Source organism: Crinia signifera, chromosome 9 (assembly GCF_055691185.1).
Source record: "Crinia signifera chromosome 9, ASM5569118v1, whole genome shotgun sequence".
In the NCBI taxonomy this organism is placed as follows: domain Eukaryota; kingdom Metazoa; phylum Chordata; class Amphibia; order Anura; family Myobatrachidae; genus Crinia; species Crinia signifera.
Window position 1 is genome coordinate 32823767 of NC_139225.1, and position 21228 is coordinate 32844994.

At 45.7% G+C, this 21228-nt stretch overlaps 2 protein-coding genes across 3 annotated transcripts in view; one reads left to right on the plus strand and one right to left on the minus strand.

The window, feature by feature from the left end:
• Nucleotides 1–7415, minus strand: part of PIGY (phosphatidylinositol glycan anchor biosynthesis class Y) — a 28168-nt gene extending 20753 nt beyond the window's left edge. Inside the window, exon 1 of one of the 2 annotated variants that reach the window (XM_083158755.1) lies at nt 7395–7415. The gene's annotated coding sequence lies outside the window, so the exon portion shown is untranslated. Of the gene's footprint in view, nt 1–6969; nt 7039–7394 lie in introns of those variants that run through there. The other variant, XM_083158754.1, reaches the window with a different exon arrangement.
• On the plus strand, nt 7258–20546 carry DOLPP1 (dolichyldiphosphatase 1). The gene is made up of 8 exons (XM_083158753.1): nt 7258–7410; nt 11956–12056; nt 12143–12227; nt 12352–12451; nt 14022–14120; nt 14206–14334; nt 16036–16125; nt 18280–20546. Exons 1-8 carry the CDS (start codon nt 7335–7337, stop codon nt 18314–18316), a joined length of 717 nt encoding a protein of 238 aa, XP_083014879.1. The 5' UTR covers nt 7258–7334; the 3' UTR covers nt 18317–20546.
• The last annotated feature ends 682 nt before the right edge of the window (nt 20547–21228 follow it).

Genomic DNA, 21228 nt, shown 5'->3' on the forward strand with positions numbered 1-21228 from the left:
TATTGTCACGGAATTGTTGTTTATTGAATATTTTTGACACAAGTGAAATTGACTGGGGTTTAAAAATGTATGTAATATGTCTATGTTCACTAGCCAAGGTGATTATTTCAAGATACTGGATGGCGAAAACCGGCCCAGTGATCGAGGAATGGATAGCGTTGACTAACTATACAGCTGAGCAAGAGAAGTACTTATCTGTTGGTAGAAACACACTTAGTAAACACGACACCATATGGAATAGATGGAAAGTTTCACTTTATTGGCACACTAGGAACACGTAAACAAATGACATTTAAGGGAAAAACATTATTAATTAATAATTACACAAAGTAACACTCTATAATAATGCTGACTTAATGATTAACAAGTACCTTTTCCCTTTTTTTTCTTTTTTTTCTCTCTCCTTTTTTCACTTTCCTATTTAAGCATTTAATCACTGCTTTTCTTCCTATTCACATAACAGAATGGTATTTGTACTACTCTTTATAATAACCACACATTACTTTGATATACACTATATGAGTAAGAGAAATAGTCTACATACACACACAATATATACTCAACTAGATAGGTAATTACTCGCAAGGTACAAAGTGACAGTATGCCTGTGATGTTATAATCCCATACCATGTCAGGCCATTTAGGCCTGATATGGTAGTTCATTATAAATATCCATAATAAATGCATCAATCCTACCACACTATAAACTTAACATTATACAGGGAACTTGACCACGTCCTAATTTATAACAACTTTGCCTGACCTGACCACTTGTATTGTCTAATCAACAACGTAGGATGATAATAATGCAATGTATTGGCAGTACATACTCGATGCTGTTGTATGTCTTTTTGTTGTTCCTTTTCTTTTTCATCTTGCTTTGTTATAAGCAAAATTTTAAAAATTCAATAAAAAGAGGATGTAAAAAAAAAAAAAAAAAGAACTTACCGTTCAAACCCCTTTCTCTGAGTCCAGTCCGGTGACACAGCGATCCCTCCCCTACGCTCAGTAAGTCATGCCGTGCATGTGTGTCATGTTATGGTTATATGATTGTGCGTATAAGATGTCGGGCATTGTACTGAGTTGTGTATCCTAGTGTGCTTTTTAAGATTGAACTGGAGCATGCTGGGGATGCAGAAGGGGAGGAGCCTGCAGCCAGAGGAAAAGCTTCAGCTATAGGTGCCTTGGCTCCTGCGGACCCTCCTACATCCCAAGGTTAGCTGTGTCACCGGACTGGACTCAGAGAAAGGGGTTCGAACGGTAAGTTCTTACAAAAATCCCCTTTTAAATGTGACACAGGTAGTAAGCCTTCTTCTAAAAGACCTAGAGCCTGATTCAGGTTTGTACGCAATGCCTATGTGCACACAGCTGAGCATTTAATGGTAGACTGTGCACATGCTAATCTATTGATGATGTCTGCAATCAGTAGCAATAAAATGGTATTATGGATTGTTTAAACAAGGTGGGCCCCAAACTGGTATCTTGCCTAGGGACTCATGGGGTCTAGATCTGCCTCTGGATGGGAGGTTAGGTTTAGGCACTGAAGGGAGGGTCAGAGTTAGACTGCGGGAGGGTAAGGCTATGATTACTATCCCAACTTCGGGATACCGACTGCCGGTGCTCACATGGGCTATTCTCCCTTGTGGGGGTCTCCAAGACCCCCATAGAGGGAGAATAGAACCTGTGGTGAGCATAGCGAGTCGTGGGCCCGCAAGGGGCTTCCTTGCGCTCGCCGCCCTGTCGGAGCACCGGCAGTTGGAGCCCCATATCACACCCATGGGAGAGGAGGCCAGGCACTACGGTTAGGCTGCAGGAGGGTAGGGCTATAATTGGGCACTAGGGGGGGGGGGGTGTCAGGCTATGGGAGAGGTCGGGCACTTGGGGGAAGGTTAGGGTCAGGCTGCGTTAGTTGAGGGCTATGGCTAGGCAGCTTCCCGGGTGAAGTTCCATACAATTTCGCACTTTATGTGCCATTTTTACATACACTCTCTCAGCGCTCGCCCGTTAATTTGAAGAGTAGTTTTGAAATCTCCTGCCCGCCGCTACCGCAGCCTGTTCCGCGCTGTCCCCTCTCTCTTCGGCTGCCAGAGGATGGAGTGGGGGGTCTCGGGATTGGAGATTCCTGCTGCGGTCCCCCTTTAATACATTTCAGTGATACATAATATTTGCGGTTAACACGTTTTCGGGGATTTAGCCGCAAATATTGCTTGATAAATGGTCCCCTAAGACCTTTTATGTGCTGCACGTAAGATCTCTGGATCTGATCACATGTGCACTGGACCGCGCATCGGATTAGATGTTAAAAGCAGTTTTCATCTGCTATATCAGGCCGATCCGTCGAAATCGGATAAAAAATGGCCAAACTCAGTCCAGTGTATGGGCACCTATAGATTTGGGTGGGGTGTGTTCAAACTGAAATCTAAATTGCAGTGTAAGAATAGAGCAGTCACTATTTACTCTGTTCAGAAACAAAATAGCTCACCCAAATGTAAGTCTCTCTGCACATTACACCTGCCCCACCTGCGGTGTAGCATGGTTTTGTCCCTTAAAGAAGGAGTATGCTTTTGCAAACCAACCAGAAATACCCCCGTTATGTAGCCCATGCAGTAGGGCGATATTGCATCTAATCCTTTGTTTCAAAGCCTTCGATTTCGACTGCATCTGTGCTATAAATCGAAGGATTATATGCATGAATAATGGGTCCCCAGACAATGCGCAGGCCCGCCAGTCACATGGAAAAAAAATGTGGTGCACATAATATTTATCGAATTGCATGAGCGATCGTATGTGGTTTTTAACCACATGTGATCGCTCAAATGCAATCGGGAGTGGGTTCGGGCTGTAGGGGCCAGAGCCTGGGTGGAGCAGGGACCGGAGTGCTGGCGGCAGTGAAGCGGATTGCTGTGAATGAACGCTGGCAGCGGTGGGGCTCAGCAGCGGCAGATTTTGAAAAAAATGATTTAAAACACCAGGTGGCCCTCTGATTGAGCTCTCTCAGCCAATCAGCAGCCGCCTGAATGTAAGGCTGCTGAATGTAAGAAGCTCAGAGGGCTGCCCAGTGTTTAAATAGTTTTCTCACATTCTGCCGGCACTGCTGAGCCCTGCCACCAGCGCTCCTTCACATCACTCGGCTCCACCACTATAAGCGCTCCGGTCCCCACTCCACCGCTACCAGCACCTGATGTGGCATCGCAGATGGCATGTGACATTGGGTGCTGCAAAAAAACAACAACACAGTGGGCACCACAAGAATGCGATGGGACATCACATTGCGATGTTGCATCGTATCCAATCGCATAAGTGTAAGGGCACCATTACATCTGACTCACCTGCAGTGTAACATTGTTTTGTCCATTTGCAAACAAAATGTGCCCTGTAATCAGGTTTAAATTAGGCTCATAGCCATAAGCTGAGGGATTTAAAAGTAAAGCTGGTTACTCACTAGCAGATATATCTGCTACATGCATCAATATATCTGTAAACAGCGTCGATATTCATAGATATATCGACATTCTGTGTGCAAGGGCGATCTGCCCATACAACCGCTTCCGAATCCATCAGGACAAACATCACACCTGGACGGACACATTTGCATGCATGCGCCCATTGAACTCGCAATCACTGGCGGGTCCTGTAGCGGGTGGATCACATGTGGACACAGAACGATGCGTCGATATATGTGAATATTGACTCTGTTCACAGGTAAATCGATAGTACACACTGGCCGATGGTCCATCTGTATATCGGATGTTCAATGGAATGGCCGAAATATAGGCCAGTGTGTACGTACTTTTAGGATGAGGGCGGGGAGAGATTTTAGGTTGCGGGAGGATTAGATAGGCTGTGGGACATGAGAGTTAAGGCTCCCATACACCTGAAAGATATTGCACCCAATCATACAATCTCAATGGATTGTAACATGGATTGTATGCAGATTGTGTGCACACAATCATGCAATGCCGGCCCTGGGGGATTGGAGGATTGGTCCTATGATCTGACGTGCTGCACGTCAGATCAGTTGGGATTGGGAGCAGATTGCATGTGCTTTTAAGCACATGCAATTTGTCTTTAGATGGCTCATACAACCAGAGTCATGTGACACTCCCTCCCTGACTAGCAGATAACAGAGGTGCAGCTTCCGGGTGGCCTGTGGCAGTGAAGATGCTGGGAGCCACAGAAGTTTCCAAGCAGCAGACCGGCGGGCGGCTGAAGAGAACGGTGGACGTCCTTTTGTACAATTCTGTTAGTACTCTGAAAACAGTTTGCAAAGGATTGCTGCATTAAGGCTATTTAATAATGGAGTAGCGCAGCAGACGTGAGCAGATTGGTAGTTGCTGGCAACCTGTAAATTAAAAAATAAATTTAAAAACAAGATTTTTGGTACTCCTATCCTTTTGATCCTAGTAGGCCAGCCCCCTATTGAAATGAAGCTTCAATCATACAATCATGCAGTAGATGGATTGTATGACGGATTGCATGACAGATTGTGAGTACATTGTGTGTCGAAAAACAACCAAGGACTGTGGGCGAGTTGAAGGGAAATTGGACACAATCATGACCGGTCTTTCTGATGTATGGCCACCTTTAGGAATAGGACACTGGACCCAAAAGTGGATCTGGTTGCTAGACCTGCAGTATCTCGATAGTCTTCGGGCCTGGTGCCTGGCTCAGCTTGGTGTACTTTACTGGTCCCAATTATAGTCCATGTGGATGTAAAGCAGGGTTGCCTACCCTCTAGGAATGGCCTGGAGGCTCCTGAAAATCGTGTCCCCTCCCAGCCCCCCAGAAAGATGGGCAACCCTCCTGGATACTGCCGGACACCCCCCATCTCCCTGGTAGGGATGGCCATTGACCATTGATGATTTGAAATCATTGGTGGTTTATGGCCGATGATGAATACTTTTGCCATTGATGGGGGAGCACCAGATGGTTTCTCTCCATCACTTTCCAAAGTGACGTGACATGGAGCATAGCTCTGCCCCCTGGCACACGCAAAGCTCCTCCCCTGTGTTTTAATTGGCCCACAGGCCAATCAGTCAACCAAAATGGATAACCATTGATAGCAAAAAAAAAAAAAAATTGATTGTCATCCATTGCATATTTTAACACCATTGATATCCAGTTGCACTATTGCCATCGATGGCAAACATCAATGACATTGATGATTGGCAAGGTTGGCCGTCCCTACTCCCTGGCCACAGCATTAAATGACCATGATTCACTGCCTTTTTGGGGGAGGGGCTAAATAGGCAAATATCATGATTTAAGCCCCGCCCATCGAAGACCCGTGAATTGCGAGATTTGCATTAATAGCATACCCTCCAACATTTGAAGGGCAGAAATCGGTACACATTCGGGAAGGGGGTGTGGCCATATGTGAAGTAGGCGTGTCCGCCATTAAAGTGGGCGTGGCCACACCCCCTTTCCGAATTTATACTGTGCAATGTGTACTGTGCATTTTTTTACTTTTAAAGAGGACTCCCACCACTAGAAAGTGGAGTCATACACCCCACACATGCTTAGCTACTGCTGCCTACCTTCCCCAGCAGTTCAGCTCTGCATCAGTAACCGGCCCTCTGGCTATGTGCCGCTGCGGTAGCTAGTAGCGGGAAGGCTTGCATTCCCTAATCAGGCGGCGTCTGTCATAATTCCCAACACAACCCAGGGTAAAGTCTCCCTGCCCCCCTGTAGCCTGCCCTATCTACCTCTGGTCAGTGTGATGTCCCCGGCTGCCAGCAAGTTCCGCAGGTCGGAGGCAGAGATCCTAACATAACATGCTCCAGCGTCTCAGCCATCTTCCCAGTGACCGCCAGCAGGAATCAAAAAAACAAGATGTGTACACTGATCGCGAGCGTGCTCGGCCAAACCACCAGCTTCAAGCTGAAGTTGCCGCAGCACCAGTGAGCCGTACAGTCTGTGTACGGAATGTATCTGCTATAGACAGCCAAGCTCAGCTAGCAAGCAAGGTGCTTCCATGATGCTATACGGAAAGTAGGAAAAGTCGCCCTGCATCTCCGGCGTGTATACCATGTGACCAACATAACCCAGGGTTAAGTCTCCCGGCGGGTCCGCTGCATCCCCCTGCAGGGCACCTTGGGAAATGAAGTCTTCTTGGCCAGCCACTCCCCCTCTCAGCAAACGCTGCCGGAAGAGCAGCCAACAGTACAGAACTGAAATAGAAAACTACAACTCCCAGAGTCGGAGGAGCTGGCTACAGAAAAATCGGTACATTCGGTACAGTAAGTGCCCATACACTAGTAAGATTTATCTTCAGATCTGGCTGTTTGGAACAAAAACATGGTTATGGATGAGTGACAGTTTGTCAGTTTTCCAGCATTTCCAAGCAAATGGTCAACTGTCATTTGCTCTCATCCATAACCATGTTTTTGTTCCAACCAGACAGATCTGCAGATAAATCTGCGTGTGTATGGCCACCTGCCGGTACTGTACCGGCTAAATCGGTACAGTTGGAGGGTATGTAATAGGGGTGGAACGACGTTTACATCAGGGCCCCATCCCCATAAGTGCTGCTGACAGTCTCTAAAACTTTAAAAGTAGGCAAGTATGTGGTAAAGTATGAAAAAAGTCCCAAAAAATTATGAAAAACTCATGTTTTTTTTTTTACAACCTATTTGCTTGTGTCGACCCTTGGACCATGTTGACCTATTTAATGCATACTTGCCTACCTGACCCTCTCCATGCGGGAGAAAATCCAGGGAAGTCCAGGAACAGAGCATTTTCTCCCGCATGGAGAGGGTCTGGTAGGCAAGTATGATTTAATGTCAACCTTTCGTCTGTGTCATCATATTGAGTGGCTAAACATCGCAAATCTATCAACCAGAACCAAATTCATGAATGGTTTAAGAGTTTCATTCATAAGACTTAATAATTAAATAAGGACAGTGCTAAATGTGGGAATATGATAGTAATGTATCATGGGTATTATTAGACAATTCCTTCTCTCCCTACCCTGTCAGCGAAGAAAGTGAAACAGGCACGCAATTGCCGCCATACTAACACCAGTGCAGTGATTGGACAACGCAGTTAATATACCCATTGGTGTATGTACCCTAAGCCTTAAAAATTGCACTTCGTGTTCCCATTGGCTACTGCGTCTGAAGTCCCTTCCTCTGATTGGCTGCGTCACACACACGTCTGCGTGCTTCCGTCACTTGTTTCCCCACCTCTGCAGTTATTGGGTCTCATCCCGTAGCTGTTCCGGTTTCCTATTGGCTCCCTCTGACGTGAACGCCAACATTTCCCTCCCATTGGTTAGCGCCTCCTCCTATCTGCCTCTCAATTGGCTGTTTCCAAACGCCCGGTATCCGGGTAAGATGGCGGCTGTGGAACAGTGCTCGCTGTCAGCTCAATGGCGCCCAGTTTCGCTTACTCACGTTGAATTTGCAGCAGGTAAACAACGTCCTTCCTGTTTTTTTGCGTCGTGGCTAACCGCTGGCTGAGCGAGAATCGCTGGGGGAAGATGTAATGGCCGGATTGTGATCTCTTCACGGGACCGTCTGGGTTCTGCGCATGCGCACTGGTGGCGGCATAAGCTGCCAGGCGGTGGGACGGCGTTGTACGCATGCGTGGAGTGTCTGTCTGCATTACAGTGTCTGGGTACCTGGGGATTAGAGACCAACGATGTACATGGCATTCAGTCACCATGACATGGTAGCTGCATGTCTGGCAATTACTGTTCTGTGCTGAGTATGTGTCAGACCTGCAGCCTGTCCTCATGGTACCTTAATGGGGTCTTGTAGTCCTGTCTGAGACCCTTGTGTCCCCAGCCAGGGCTATGGCATGCACCTGATTCATAGCAATTCGGTCAGAACTCTGCTTGCATCTATTACACAGAGAGTGACATGTAACTTACCACTCAGCCTAGTGCAGTATTTTATGTTTTATGTGTGTAGTTTAATGCTTAATAACCATGTGTACAGCTATGACCATGCATCAGATTTGGCAGTAGGCCGGGTACGCTCCGTTAACTATATCGTTCAGTGTCACCTGGCTCCCAGGCTAAATCTGACTGGTCAGACGACAGGGGAGGTGGTGGGAGGGGCGTTAACGACTTGTAGGTGTGCACAATGATGCGTACCCACATATCATTTAAAGCCCCATACACGTTGATGGTATCGTCAATGATTTTCCTTGAACTCCCGGGTGACCAAAAATACTGCATACACACTGAGCGATATAATTCAGGGATGTCATTGGGTCCCCACTCCATACACCTTGTCCTCGATGATCTAGTCAAAATTAAGCTGCGTGTGCCGAGGATAGCCTTAACGACCTGCATCATTAATATAGAGAGCGTGCACACTGGACTATATTACAAACGATGATAAAGTGAGCGATATCCTTTGCATTATCGCGTCTCCTCTCCGCTCTGTAGGGTTTTTAAATACACAAATACTAAGGAAGCATCCTGCATGCCTGTAGTTACAATGAATTGCCTTATGTGCTTAATCTACACTATATGTTGAATGTGTATACAATGGGTTTAATTTGTAAGATCTGACTGTGGCCTTACTAGTAGCCATGATAGTTCTGGGACCCCTGTGTCTCCTGTCCGCCTTTTCAGAGCACACCAGTCTCTCTACAGTTGTGGTTTTATTGGCTGTTAGAATTCTGGCATGTACAGTCTAATGCGCTGATCAGTAATGGTGCACCTTGGATGTTTGGCCGAAACTGATGCATGTAACACCTGACTATGGGGTGATTCAGACCTATTTGCTAGGCTGCGTGTATTCACATGCCATGTTGACCTAAGCCTGGACCTTATGCATGTCAACCTAATGACCATATCCCGATACAGTGAGATGGTAGATTTTGCACCTAGTGATTCAATAAAAAAATTAGTCTATCAAATATATGTTCTCCAAATACTTTGGGGCTGATCCTTTTAGGTGCGGATGATTGTCACTCGCGAATCATCACGGCATTGGGTGCACTTTACGGCGGACTGAAGTAGCTTAAAAGTGCTCACACCTCCATAGGGCTGCAAGCAATTTTAAGCGAATTAGGCCCAGCAAGGGTGCGATATCGACTTAATTCGGGTGCCTTTTTCTTTTTAACATTTGAGCTGCACCTCGCACCCTTCGGCGCTAATAGGATTGACCCCTTTGACTGTGTACGAAAAGTATCTTAGCTTGTTTTCTATAGATCAATCATCATGCGCTTCTGAAGGTCCCTCCCTTTGGTGTAGGATATCTTAGCAGGAAAGTGACAGTTATAACTGAGAACCAGCTTATCAGCTGCTGAGCCGCTCTCCCCTTTGTAACGTCTCCTTACACTTTTATCAGAGGAAAGAGACTTTTCTGCACTGAAAATAGCAATTCGAGCCGGACGATGATATCAGTTTGTGTGTTATGTCCTCTCCACCATTCTATTGCTGCAGGTATCGTGTTATGGAGGGTGGTGCGTCACTAGAGGGGTCCATACACTAATACGATTTGTCCCTTTTCTGCACTATTTCCACTGAAGGTTGAAACATGAAATAGGTTGAAAGGGTTGGACGGTCAACACAAGCATTAGGTCTACAATGGCAAGGTCGACGTGAGTTTTTCACGCAAGTGTACCGCCTCTCCTCGTATATCATCTGTCTGCTCGTCGGTCTGAATCAGGCCTTATTGTGTCCTATATGTTAAATGTGACTATAGTAATTATGAATGTGGTCAGGCACAGTCTTATGTATATGACATCTCCTTAAAGCATTACATTGGATACTGTAACTTTTTATTGATGAGCCAGATCTCCTGGTGTAGACCAGATGTATATGCTTCTACGATTCATTCTAGCACCCTGCAACTTTCAAAAGCTGTGCAGTTCCTCTTTCCCCTCTTGGGGTTATCTCTCTGCTGTGGTGCATCTAGCACAGGTCTGGCCTGCATATCAGTGTTGAAATACAGACCCCCCCCCGAGTAGGCGTTTTGGAAGAAGCAGGGTTCTAGAACGAACACTGCACTTCATTTCTTTTTTTTTTTTTTTCTCCTGTGGCAGATCTGGGTGCACAACTTCACATAATATTTTCCACATCTGACCCTAAACTTGCTGACTGTTTTGGGGAAGCTATACATTGGTGGATCACTACACAGGAAGGGGTTTTGTGGTGTCAGTATACCTGCCGTCACTATGTCTGCAGCTAAAGGTTAGCAGTGATGGTGACATCATTAATGTCAACACTGTATTGATGTTGACATTCTATGAGGCCCATTGCTAGCTGGGGCTTGCTGTTAGTGTTAGAGAAGGAATGACTACATAAACGGTGTTACCATGACACCAGTGTCAAATGTCAACCTGTTGGATAGGAAACCTGCATACAGAGACTCTCCCCTTACTACACTGCCTCTGAAATCACCCGGTCCAGGTGTAGCTATTTGGGAGGAGCCTCAGCTGCCTCTGACACCTGGGTGTACAATACACTGTACATTTCAGCAGAGCTGCAGCAGACAGTCCGGGCATATAATGCATATCACCATCCTGCCTTGCCCCAGTCTATTATATGTTGGGGGTTATAGCTGCATACTCGAGCTGTTTGTTATATCTTATCCATATGATTCTGTATGTATTATGGGTTGTTATTCCATTGCTAATTTGTTTGCCCAGAGCTCTGTCTCATCTTCTGTACACGCTGTCTGGCTGCAGCTTTCATCTAGATTTCTTTGCTCTGTGGTTTCCTTGAATATTTTATGATAATTGCTCAGCAAAAACCAGTGACTTAATTATTCATAAGGCTCTTCCCACTATGCTACAAAAACAATAGTCCCTTTTAACAATTAGTATCATTTTAACCATGTTGTACTGTCCCGGTCACTGCTGTGGGACTAAAAGATGCAGGATGAAGGGTTGTTAGGTCTAAAGGTGCCCATACACGTTACAATTATTGTATACAATATCGCATCTCATCGCATCTCAGTTTTGCGATGAGATCAGATGAGATGAGATCTAGTACAAAAAGTATCTGCAGCACATACTTTTTGTACTAGATCTCATCGCAAAACCGAGATCGGATAAGATGCGATATTGTATACAATAATTGTAACAAGTATGGGCACCTTAACTAGGTCAACAAGCATTGTGTTGACATGGGTCTAGGTCGACACAAGCATTAGGTCGACATGGGTATTTTTCACCGTTTTTTACCCAAATGTTGACACAGTCTGAAGTGCACCGCATCCCCTTGCTTAGCTCGCAATGCTACGCTCGGCACACTATTTTATTCTCCCACAACGCCCTAGTGCAGGGGTTCCCAAACTTTTTTGAATCACGGCACCCTAGAGCATCAAAATATTTTCAAGGCACCCCTAGGCCAAATGCTTCATATCGAGAAATTCAGGAAAAAAAAATAATTAAATTAAGTGCATTGTGTTTTTATGTCACAGTTATCTGGTGAGGGTCAGGATTTGCTTCTGTTTGTCCACATATATTATGATTGGCAGCCACAAGCACTGGTTTTGCCTGGTACATTGACCATAAATAATATGAATTGATCTTGGTCCACCAACCCAAGGCACCCCTGCAAGTGTCCTGAGGCACCCCAGGGTGCCTAGGCACACAGTTTGGGAACCTATGCCCTAGTGGATGGTAGGGCATGAAATACCGCCTGTCGGCACATGTCTGCTCAAGAAACCGTGAAAAACCCCATGTCGACCTAGTCGGTGTAGACCTAATGACCGTATCCCGGATGAAGAAGTTTGGCCGAGCTAAAAAAAATACGGCACTGCGTCATTCCATGTGGCTTTGTTCTGCAGGGATATTATACTACTTACTAATGGCCATGACAAGTCTGATGATAGGAGGAAAAGCTCCTATAAAAGTTGTCCTATTGGGCTTTTCGTTCCATCTGGTGCACAAGCGACGCACCAGACGGGCTTTGTCCTTTTATCTTCACGCAGAGAAATGATATGAAGGAGCTTCTTCTGGTTGTCTGATTGTGTGCCGTTCTTGTTTCAGGGGACGTTTACGGGCAGCTCTTGGCCTACCTCAGCCTTGGACCAATCTTCATTCTCATCAGTTTTGTGACATTAATTATATTCAAGAGAGAACTTCACACGGTTCGGCTCTTTTTATTTAAAAAAAAAAAAAAAGTAAGATCTTTTCCTTTCAGATCATTTCCCTCACTGTTCTTTCTCCATTTCAGATCTCCTTCCTGGGAGGTTTGGTAATAAATGAAGGAGTAAACTGGTTAATAAAGAATATAGTGAGGGAGCCTCGGCCTTGTGAAGGTAAGCGAGGGACAGTCGTATGCACGATTGTCAGCTGCTCTCCCCCAGGTTGCCTGTACCCAGCGTCTCGTTAAGTTCTAAGACTGATTCATGTTTTGCTTTTATGTTCTTCTCTTTTTAACAGGTACGCACACAACCGTCACCACAGAATATGGGTTACCTTCCAGCCATTCACAGTTTATGTGGTTCTTCTCCGTGTATTCATTCCTGTTCCTATACTTCAGGTGAGCTGCATGAGTAGTATAATGGTTGTTGTGAGGACATTGCTAACGTGTGGACATGTGCTCCCTGTTCTTGCAGCTTGGCAGTCATTAATGGTCTCCTTCCAATACCAAATACTATTAGGGGGAAATTTACTAAATTGGGAGTTCGATTCGAAGTTTAAATGTTGCCCGTAGCAACCAATCAGATTCTACTTATTCATTTAAGCACCTACTAGAGGAAAATAGGTAGATTCTGATTGGTTTCTGTGGGAAAGAAACATATTTATGATGGTTTCTACCTTGATTTGACTGTGTGTTTTTTATTTATTTTACACCCCCCATAAGTCACCTTTCTTGTGCCGTGTTTAGCAGAGATTTAGGGTCTTATTCTAATCTGATCACTCCCCCGTGCGTTCACACAGAGGAGCAATGTCTTGCTAATGCGCATTTCTGAGCATGTGTTCCCATGAAAACGCTAAGGAAAACGTTCCTATGGAAATTAGACAGTGACGTGACACCGGATGTCAACTGCCTGCCCTGTTCCCATACAGGGATTGACGATGACATCAAATGATTTGGCCCCCGCACGCAAGGCTGCAAAATGATATTTATGCAAAACATCCATTCGCAGCCATGTGGGGAACTGGGCAGGAGGCTTATCATCCACACGCTGCAAAATTAGCAGCGTTGCGTGTGGACCAGAAAAAGGCCCTTAGTGATCAAAGTCCAATACACAAAAGCAATATTTGAAACCGTATCACTCATTTTTCCACTTCTGAGTATTCTCCTTTTAAATCTTTCCTAGTGTGTATGCAGAATAACTGCAAGCACACATGCTCTCGCAGGTGGTTACGAATGCCCTCCGTCACCCTGAATGTACAGACCAGGGAGCACATAGTTATTGAGGACAGCATGGCCCCAGCTCCACCCTCCGACATCGGCTAGTGTGAAAGCACTGCGCCAGGCTCCCACGCCACTTATTTTGCTGGGTGCACACATCCTGTAGTCTGTACCCAGTTTAAGGATCCGCTTCTGCAATCCTGTGAGTGTCCTCTGCAGATACCTTTGTGATCCCCGTGTCTTTTTTTTTTCTTTCCGTAAATTATTTTTAGGAATAGATTACTGTGACTTGCTTTGGCACCACCCTGAGGACTTATTAAGCAACTGTAAGCTTTACAATTAGTTTAATTAGTCATTAACTACTCCCTTTCCGAAGCAGTGTCTTCATCAAGTGGTGGAATCCGGATTCCGGAAGCAGCGGTCCTCAAGGCACCCAAATGGTCCCATATTTATAGGATAATCAAGATTGGTCACAGGTGGATTGTGGTTAATTTATTAAGCCTTGGACAGATACATCTGATTGGCTGGTACTTAAGCTCTGCCCAAGGCTTGGTAAATAGACCCCTTTAATTAGTACCCCGCTGAATTTCATCAGTCAACGATATTCTTAAATCCTGGACCGTTGGTGCTCCTTGAGGTCCATGTTTGGTACACGTATATTTTTTTTATTCTTTCAGTGTATATGGACTTTGTACCTTGGTTTTATAGACTTGTACTTGAAGCCATGACCTGACTTCCGTTTCTCTTTCAGGATGCACCAGACAAACAATGCTCGCTTCTTGGACTTGCTGTGGCGACACGTCCTGTCTCTGTGTCTCCTGACAGCAGCTTGTCTAGTCTCTTATAGTCGGTATGCACAAAGCTGGCCTTCTCTTCCATTTACTGTTGGCTGCTGGATGTTACCCATTGTCTAATGCCCCCTGCTTCTTCTGCAGAGTGTATCTAATGTACCACAGTTGGAGCCAGGTTACGTATGGAGCCGTGGCTGGAAGCCTCTTAGCTGTAGCCTGGTTTGCTGTCACGCAGGAGATCCTTACACCACTGTTCCCTAGAATCGCAGCTTGGTAAGTCATACAAAGCCCTATATGGTTCATCATTGCTTAACAAAACTCAAGCAATTCTAGAATTCTTCCTCTTTATGTGCGTATGGCTGGTACACATGTGTCCTCATTCATGTAGCTTCAATGCACCATGAACAAGACCTAGGTGCCTGGAGTGAACCGCCTTTGTAAATACCCCTTCCCCTCCCTGTTCAGGTTTCAGCTCTTTCTGTCCTGGTTACTGTTAGTCCAGACACTTCTGCAGGATATATACTTCTGCATGCCGAGATCCTTGTGTTCATTCTATGGCTCTGAAGGTCTGGGGTATCTTACGTCTTAGTCCAGGTTACCTCAATAGTCCCTAACACTACTCTGAGACAGGTCCAGGGCACGGGACCTGCCAGGCCAGCCCAGCAGAACCACCAGAAATGCATGGGGTGGTACTGCTGGGCTGCCCTGTGGACAAACCCATAATAATGGCCATCATTATGCTAAGAACCTCAGAAATGCAATATAGCAATGATATTAAAAGGTCTAGCATTTATATTTAGCGTGCACCTGCAAACTCCTCCTCCTGCTTGCTGCACTACAGGTCTCAGCAGGTAGCACCTCATATGTCCAGGGTGTGCAGTTTAGGGCCCCTCCCCCTATATCTTACCTATTTCATTATGTAGGGGAATTAGCGAGCTGTTGTGCTCTGTCTTGGATTGAAAAAACGGGTTTTGACATGAATGCTTTTATATCTCTGGCATAAGATTGCAGTTGCTAATATTTCTTTAGTAAATAACAGCCCTGGGGCCTTGTTCTGGTTACATCGTATTCGCACAGCGGAGTGATGTTTTGCGTCTGGGCATTTATGCTCCTACGCAGAGGCTGGGTGCCTAGCAGTACGGGAGTGGGGCGGCAGTGATGGGCTGCGCCCATGGGAATGCCAGCGTTTCATGGGTGTTCCTGTAAAAACCCTGGCTGTGCCCATGGAAGTTAGACAGTGACGCGGGTGCCTTACAGGGCATACAAAGCTAAGACGCCAGAGCATGTCCCTCAACCATCGAATGATTTGTCGTCGTCCCCCCCCCCCCCGCACCCAAGGCTGCGACTGGATGTTTATTCAAAACATTAATTTCAGCCGTGCAAGGAAATCAGCGAGCGGGAGGGGGTGGGAACTGAGCAAGTGCCGGGCAAATTTGCAGCATTGCGTGTGGACCAGAAGAAGGTCCTTAATACGCAAGTTGTAGCCCATGATAGTCAGTGGTTAGTAATATAGGAAGGCTTAGCCTACAAATAAGGCTGCATGCAGCGAATTAATAGTCTAAGGCCCTGTATACACGGGGCGACGGGTGCCCCGTGCTGAGCTAGGTGGCTAATCACAAATCTCTTACCCTCTCGGCTCCCCCACACAGCACTGGCCACACCTCCTTTGCTAACCATAGACAGTGGTTAATTTTCAACTTTATGCCCATGTGGCTTTGAATTCAGCCCAGGCCTGGTTACCTACAGCTGTATATCCTGGGTGAGGAAAGATTCCCTTTACATGGAGAAGGTGCCAGTGTGCGTCAGTTACTTGCTTTCATGTGCACCTTTAACATTGTAACTTCAATATAAAATTATTATTCGGTTTTCAATCTGCTAATATTATTGCAGGAAGGATTGTCTGTCTTCTCTTCCGCATACTTTGGGCATTTGTTTCCAGCCACTGTTACACCACACTCCTGTCTCTTGTTACAGGCCCATCTCAGAATTTTTCCTCATTCGTGACACCAGTCTAATTCCCAACATCTTGTGGTTTGAATACACAGTAACCAGATCAGAAGCCAGGTAAGTGTGGAGGGCACTTGTATAAAAGGAGGGGGGGGGGGGGGGGAGATGCGAGGGCCAGGGGATTCCCACTCTCCTAGGGGTGTGTGTGTGTGTGTGTGTGTGTGTATGTATATATGTTTGTTTAGACCGGCACTCTCCCCAAATATTCCAGTTTACGTGGGTGCCTCCTGGTGCAATAAATATAGTCCAGTGGGGATTAGACAGCAGCACACCACAAATTTATGTGTGCAATCAATTTATTAACCAACGTTTCGGGGTATAAGAACCCCTTTTTCAGGGTGAATAGTATATCAAAAGTGACATTTATATAACCAAATACAAAGTGAATACTCACAGCGTCCCTGCGTGGAGCGGCTGCCCGGCATGCGCCCGAACTTCCGGTTTGTCCGGACGCTTCTGGGCGGATGTGAGTGGCTGTGTGCTGCCGTCCCCAGGTAACCAGGACGGCAGCACACAGCCGCTCACATCCCCTTGCCCTGAACCGTGGCAAGCAGCGGCGGAACGCGTCCTCCGACCTTTTCATACCCCCACTATCCACTTCGGCGTGGAGTTGATTTTATATAGTGTGGCGAGCGCAGCGAGACACCGAGCCCGAAGCGTGGCGAGCGGATACAGATTACTATACATGTATTCCGTGGGGCTCGCCACACTATAAAATCAAAAGGTCGGAGGACGCATTCCGCCGCCCCTCGCGGGGCTCACTGCGCTCCATCACGCTTCGGGGTGGTGTTGATATTGGGGTTGACGCTAAACCATGACATAGGTGCTTACATCACATCTCATTGTAAGCACCCGTCACATCTCGTGGCATGGGTGCTTGTACAATGAAATATCGCATTTGGTGCACTCGATCGCATTCGATATTTCATTGTGTAAGCACTCCTGTGCACTTTATATGGACATCGCATCACATGCTACTATAACGCGGCATGCGATGTGATTTCACTACGGTGAATAGCCCAGTACGCTAAATGCGTACTGGGCGCCCTGCTAGGAAACAAGTACCGCTTATTAAGCGGTACTTGCACATACATAAATCTAAATCTCACGTGGGGGTACCCCAGGATCCTTCAAATAGCACTACAAGGACAAGCATGCCCTCCAAATGCTGGTCCCAAGCGTGCATCTAATGGTGACATGGATGGCTGCGGCCTTTCGCAGAAATGCGCATGTGCAAACCCCGACCATCGGGGCAGGTGCCGAATCGCTCCCCTTAGTTCAGACTTGATCGCAAAATGGACAAAATATTGCTGCACTGCAGGTGGGGCAGATCTAATGTGCAGAGAGAGTGTCAGATTTTGGTGAGTTACTTTGTTTCTGTTCAGGGTAAATACTTGCTGCAATTTAGATTTCAGTTTGAACACCCGGCACCCACATCTATAGGTGCATACACACTGTACAATTTTTTTTGACCAATTTGGTTGAGAGACATTTCCCTTGAACCCAGTGTCCTGGACGAAAGATGTTGACGGAAGATCTAGCTACAGTTTTTATAGGCTCTTTTTGAAAGATATCCAAATTGAGCTGCATGCACAGTTGCCGAACAACCTTGATAAACAACTGGCGGGTATGTGCATCATCATTGATCACAAACGCCCTGAAAGATCTTTTGAATAATTTCGTTCAGAATGGCTGAAATGAACAAAATTGGTCAAAAAAGTTGGTCAATAAAATTGTACAGTGTGTATGCACCTTAATTCGCTACAGTATGCTCATGTTAGATCTGCCTCACAGTACTGAGGTCATGGGTTCGATTTCCACAATGGCCCGAACTGTGCGGAGTTGGTAAATTCTCCCTGTGTTTGCGTGGGTTTGCTCCGGTTTCCTCCCACATTTCAAAAACTATTCCGGTAGGGTAATTGGTTCCCCCCCCCCCCCCCTGGGGCAGGGACTGATGTGAATGTTCAAATATTCTCTGTAAAGCGCTGCGGAATATGTGTGCGCTATATAAGAAACGGCTAATAAATAAATTACCCCTCTTTGTCTATTGAGTAAAATTTAAGTGACTGACCTATGGCTTGTCCTGATCTATTTAATAAATCTGTCTCTTGTCAATCTGCTTAGACACCCCATGTAACAGGTCACAGCATAGATCTATATTAATTCTAAATTATTATTATTTTTTTTCCTCTGTCCATTGAAACTCTCCAGGAGCAGACAACGTAAACTCGGCACAAAGCTTCAGTGAGTCCGCGAGCAGCAAACTGACAGTGAGGTATGACGGTAAGCTACGTAATGTTATGGACAGGAACTGAAGCCAGTACAGACTTATGGCGCACTGAAGAACATTTAAACTGACGGACCAAAAGAGAGAGCGTGGCCTTCACTTGGTTTACAATGCCTGTCTTGCCATCGGCCCTTCTCTGCATGTCAGGACTGAGGCCAACCATCGCTCTCAAATGCACGCTACCCAATGATCCGTCTCTGATCGCTCTATTGACAGAAGATGGGTTGTTTGGAAATAAAGAGCTGATTTTTTTTTTTTTTTTTCTGGTCCCCCTAATCTCCCAGCCCCACCCCCTTTTTTCCTTTTTAAGGAGATGATCAAATTAAATCTAAATTCAAGCGGGGGAACGATCCAACAGACCCTTTTTTTAATGGCATGAGTACCCACCTTTTTATTTATTTATATATTTTAAAGATAAATTTCAGCTAATCGTTACGGAATGGAAAATGCAGCGTATGGCGGCTTCTTTCAGACATTATTTTTTTTTCTTCTCTTACAAATGCCCGACGCAGACAGCGAAGCCCTAACGACCCTGCTCATCAACAAGATTTGTGTGGCCGGTCTAATGCGCTTGGCTGATTGGTAATATTGCCCCTTGGGCTTCCGCTGTGCTGCCCACGGTGCCTATGGACTAAAGATGGCTGGAGGGCTTAAAGCAATTCCTGTTGCACTTTGAACAAGATTTCAATTAAGGATTACAAACAACCCTTTTAACACTAGTGATTCTTTTTTTTTTTTACATATTGTGTGGGTGGAAAGTGGGACTATTTTCTTCCTGATTTTGTTGCTGGTTAGGCTCCATGGAAAGGATAATTGCTGCATATCAAGGGATCGGATCAAGCTCTGTAGTTGCTCACCTTTGACCTTGCCTTGCCTAGCACGGGTTAAGCCGACGTTTCCATTGATTTTTGTACTATAGGGGAGAGTTATGCTTAGTCTTCATAACATTTAACATTGAATAACAGCCTGCAGTTGTCAGAAATAAAACTCCTATTATCTCAGCCATGATGGCAGAAATGTAAGTGAATGAGTTGCTACTGTCTTTCGATGGGAGTGGGTGCATTAGACCAGCGGTGTACCACTTTGTCCCTTTAATAAAGTTGCACTGAAACTCTGCCGGGTGATACTGGAATTTAGAATACCGCAGTGTTCCTGGTTTGTACTCTCCACTTGCCAAAGTATTTTTTGGCTACACGTTGCCAGTCATGCAGATGAAAAACTAGTCATGGGTACATTAAAATAGTGTTTTCCCGGAGAACAGCATGATAATATGAACCACGCAAGAAAGTGAGCGAAGATACGATTTACGTGGCAGCTCTTTAACCCAATGCCCTGGCCTCTGGGCAGCGTAATCCGTATGCAGAGAACTAGAGATGACTGGACTAAAACGATTAAAGGGCACAAGGGAGGTACTTAGCTTGGGGCCGGTATTCATATAAACCGCTTCTAATAAGGAGTATGAAGGCAAAATAGACTTCTGGGTAATTTAGTGACCGGTTTTTGGAGTGGTTTATTGAAGACATTCAGTACTAGTGGGACCGGTCCGCGTGGCTGGCTTTACCTCGGCATCATAGGCAGTGTAAACCCAGCTGTATTACCACTGTGAATGCATGCGTATGACACAATGCATCCTAACTGTTCTGTGTAACCCCAACCAAGTGACATCACTTCCAGCCATAGTTTAAATGTAAGCTGTCACATGTTTGTTTTTAAGGCGGAAGTGATGTCTCCTAAGCACAGCGTCCGATCTATCTGTGTTAGGAAATATTCTGTTCTTTTGATTAACGTGGAAAGGGCTTAAGGCGGGCAGATTTTAATATCTGCTTTTTATATTGTCGCATTGCAAACGCTTGTCTCTAAATGATACGTTTAGATAAATAGTTTTTTTTTTCTTTCTGACCTTTACTGTGGACTGCATGGGAGACTCCCAACATTCACCCCCACAATGCGCAAATAGGGGGCAATTCGGGTAATTAAGACGCAGTTGGGGCACCCGTCTTCTTTCAGCTGCATAGTATGGCCCTTTATCAATACTGCAGGGGGCTGTATGGTACCCTAACTATACATTGATATACCATTGGCTCTTTGCTATGAATCGTCACTCTTGTTTTGTTTTTGTTACAGTGTGAGTGTAATGGATTAAAACATGAGTTATTTTTATTTTAAAATAAAACTGATACAAAATATTGAATTATTGACCCTTTTTTCTTTTTTTCACCCCCCAAGATTTATTGGTTATGGTATAAAACCTCTACAGTCAAAAGGTCGACATGTTTTTAATATTTTGAGTGTGTCTAAGTGTACCGCATGGCCAGCTGCGCTCGCCATGCTTTGGGCTCGGTGTCTCGCTTGGCACACTATTTTATTCCCCCTCCACACCTTAGTGGATGGTAGGGCATGAAATACCGCCTGTCGGCTGAAAATTTAGTTACAAAAAATGCATGTCGACCTTTACACCCTGTCAATGTTTTGACTGTCGACTATTAGTGGTCGACCATAGGACTGTCTATCTTGAGTCATTCTATGATCAGTTTGGATACCGATTTATTATGGTGAAATGTTATTTCCTCTACCTCCCCATGGCAGCCGAACACATGGGTTTCCTCCCTTATAGGTAGACATCTGGAAAGGAAAGAAAAGACACTGCCCCTATATAAGGTCCGCCCCCCTGAGGCTCTGTGTCTTTTTTTTTCCTTTCCAGGTGGACAGGAGGCTTACCCTGTGAAACGGCTGCTGGTCTCCCCCACTGCCTAGTGCAGCAGGGGTTTAGACCCACGGTGAGATAGAGGTGTCCCGCTACCTAGTGTAGTAGGGAGCCTGTCTGCTGGGCGCCCCGCTGCCTAGCGCAGTTAGGGGCGCCTTGTCTGTAAATA